At 45.7% G+C, this 2,417-nt stretch overlaps 1 protein-coding gene across 1 annotated transcript in view; it reads left to right on the forward strand.

Annotated features, from left to right (window-relative positions):
* Positions 1-2,417, forward strand: part of CALM1 (calmodulin 1) — a 10,731-nt gene that overhangs the window by 1,141 nt on the left and 7,173 nt on the right. The window contains exon 2 of the mRNA XM_006925526.3: positions 1,890-1,920. Coding sequence (XP_006925588.1) covers positions 1,890-1,920 — 31 coding nt within the window. The remainder of the gene's footprint in view (positions 1-1,889; positions 1,921-2,417) is intronic.

Consider the following 2,417-nt stretch of genomic DNA (forward strand, 5'->3'; position numbering starts at 1 on the left):
AGTTTCTGCTCCGGGAGGAGGCGGTGGCGCGGCGGGCTCGCCGCCTGGGGGAGCTGAAGCGGGTGGGAGGCACGGGACGGACTTGGCCCCCGCCCGCCGCGCGGCCCAGGAGTGGATGTGGGAGTGGGAAGTCGCCTTGGCTTGGGAGGGGCGGCGCCTTCGTCCCCGCGCTGGGGCTGCCTCGCCCCCAGGACCCTGCCTGCCCTTGAGGCTCGCACCCTAGCCTGGCCCCTCGCTCAGCATTTCCCCACTCAGCGCCACTTCCCAGTCCGCAGGGAGATGCCCTCCACGTTTCCGCTTTCTCTGCAGCTTCTAGATTTCCAGATACGCCTGTGCGCCTTGCTGGGTGTGTTTTCCACAGCCCCCTTCCTCCCTCGGCGGGCAGAGCTGACATCACCCACAGAGTTTTCTGGCTTGGTGAGGTAGGGAGATGGCTCCCGGCAGGCCCAGAACACCTTTGCCCCCAAGGCCAGTGCGATTGGGGGATATTTCCTTGTCGAGGAAGGCTGATGCTCTCGATAACCCCTCTCACACGACAATTTTGCGGCGAGGTGGGACTGTTCTTCCTGGTAAGGTGACAGCTTTTGCGAGGTGCGGCAGCGCTTCCTGTTGTACAAGACAGACGTTGCCCTGGCGTTACATAAATCATCACGTCTCCCTCATTTGATGTAAAGAAAACCGACTTGCAGTCACTGGGTTAGAAAGGAAGGAAGATCCAATTCTAATTGGAAAAAAGAAGTTTTCAGGATATTGGAACACCGTTGCTAATTGTGAATGTTTTCATTAAAAAGTTAGAATAAACTTGGTTAGTTTTCTGTTAGGACCGATTTTGTAACTGGCTTCATTAGGCGCCCTTCATTAAAATAAAAATTCACATGTTAGCTCTCTTTGAGATCACGAATTCTCCTGGCTGGAGGCACAGGTTCAGTGTTGCCGAGACCAAATAATGCAAGTGAAAATTACCTTCCTGGCCATTACCGCCTCTAGTAAAGTGTTTATTGTGAGCAGCTCTTAAGTTATCTTTAAGGTGGGTAGAGTAAATATCTTCCAGCAACGTTCCTCTTCTCCAGAAAAAGATATAATATCATGATTATTGTGTAGTTTTTTGTATACTTAATTTTTGCAGTTTTGCAACAGCTTAGTTGTAGGTGGTTCTCTTTTTTCCCTGGCTTCTGAATCAATTTGACCAAGGCATCAGCCATTGTAAATGGTATGCTTTTAACAAATAACTGCCTAATTTAAGTGATTGAAAGCATTTATTACATTGAAATGAAGTTGGTGGGATAACCCATTGCGGTGTATTTATTTTTTCCACTTAATTGTATCTCATAAAATGGATATAAAAGCCTATAATCCAACCCAATGCCATTATGTAATGCCAGTTTGGAGATTTGGAGCACCCGCAGCAATGCGCAAGGTGCGCTAAAAGCCTTCCTCTGGACGAGATCTTGGCTGCGGTGACAGCAGTGTTAGGTTGGGTCCCTTGATGGAAGCGGGGACTGTGGCGTCCGTGGTGCAGTAGGTGGCGCCCTTTTTTCTTTGAGCCTGCTGCTGCAGCCGATGTTGTGGGACCTTTGGCCACTAGAGGTGCCATTTTTCAAATTATGAACTGACTCTACCTAGTTAGACCTTACTGCCTGTATGCCCAGAAGAGAAAGCCTGAATGAAGCGAGATGTTGTCACTTCCTTGTCATCCTTTGTCTTTAAAATAGCATAAAGGGTTCCCTTTATTCTAATTGTTTTCATTAAGTGACAATACTGTAGTTTTTAAATAGTTGATAATTTTTTTTAAATATTGATTTTCTAAAGGTCACAGAGTATAATTGGACAAACATTGTTAATCTCAAAGTGGTGTAAGTTGAATTGTAACATTTTCTTTCTCCATGTAGGCTGATCAGCTGACCGAAGAACAGATTGCTGGTAAGTTGATGGGTTCAGAAGTCCCCAGTAGGCCAGAAAAGTAGGCAACACTCCATTTCGGTGACTGTCCCGTCTCCCTTAATCTGAACAGTTTTCTGAGAATTTAAATCAATGAAAACAAGCAGAAATATTTAGGTCAGGTGTTACTCTCTGCTGGTATTTTGGAGATAACGTGGAAGGAAGGAGAACAAGAACACCCGTTCGTTATTCTCTGGAGTAGCAGTAGCCGACTCACAGTTTGCAAGGTTTTGCATATAATGAGATTGTACTGAGTCTGCTTTTCAAATGTAGTTTAGAATTTGTATGCCACAGGTATTTTAGTAAACCACCATGAAAGCTTGTGTTTGCTATTCTATAATCAATGGAAAATCAATGGAAATGGGTAAAATGAGTGTTAGGACCATTATAATTGGGGAGTGAGTTGTGTTAGTTTAGATTTTAGCTCTTAATAGTCCCTAGAGGACTTTTTTGAGGTGGTTTCTCCTTAGGAAACCAGG

This window comes from Pteropus alecto, unplaced genomic scaffold (assembly GCF_000325575.1).
Source record: "Pteropus alecto unplaced genomic scaffold, ASM32557v1 scaffold8, whole genome shotgun sequence".
In the NCBI taxonomy this organism is placed as follows: Eukaryota; Metazoa; Chordata; class Mammalia; order Chiroptera; family Pteropodidae; genus Pteropus; species Pteropus alecto.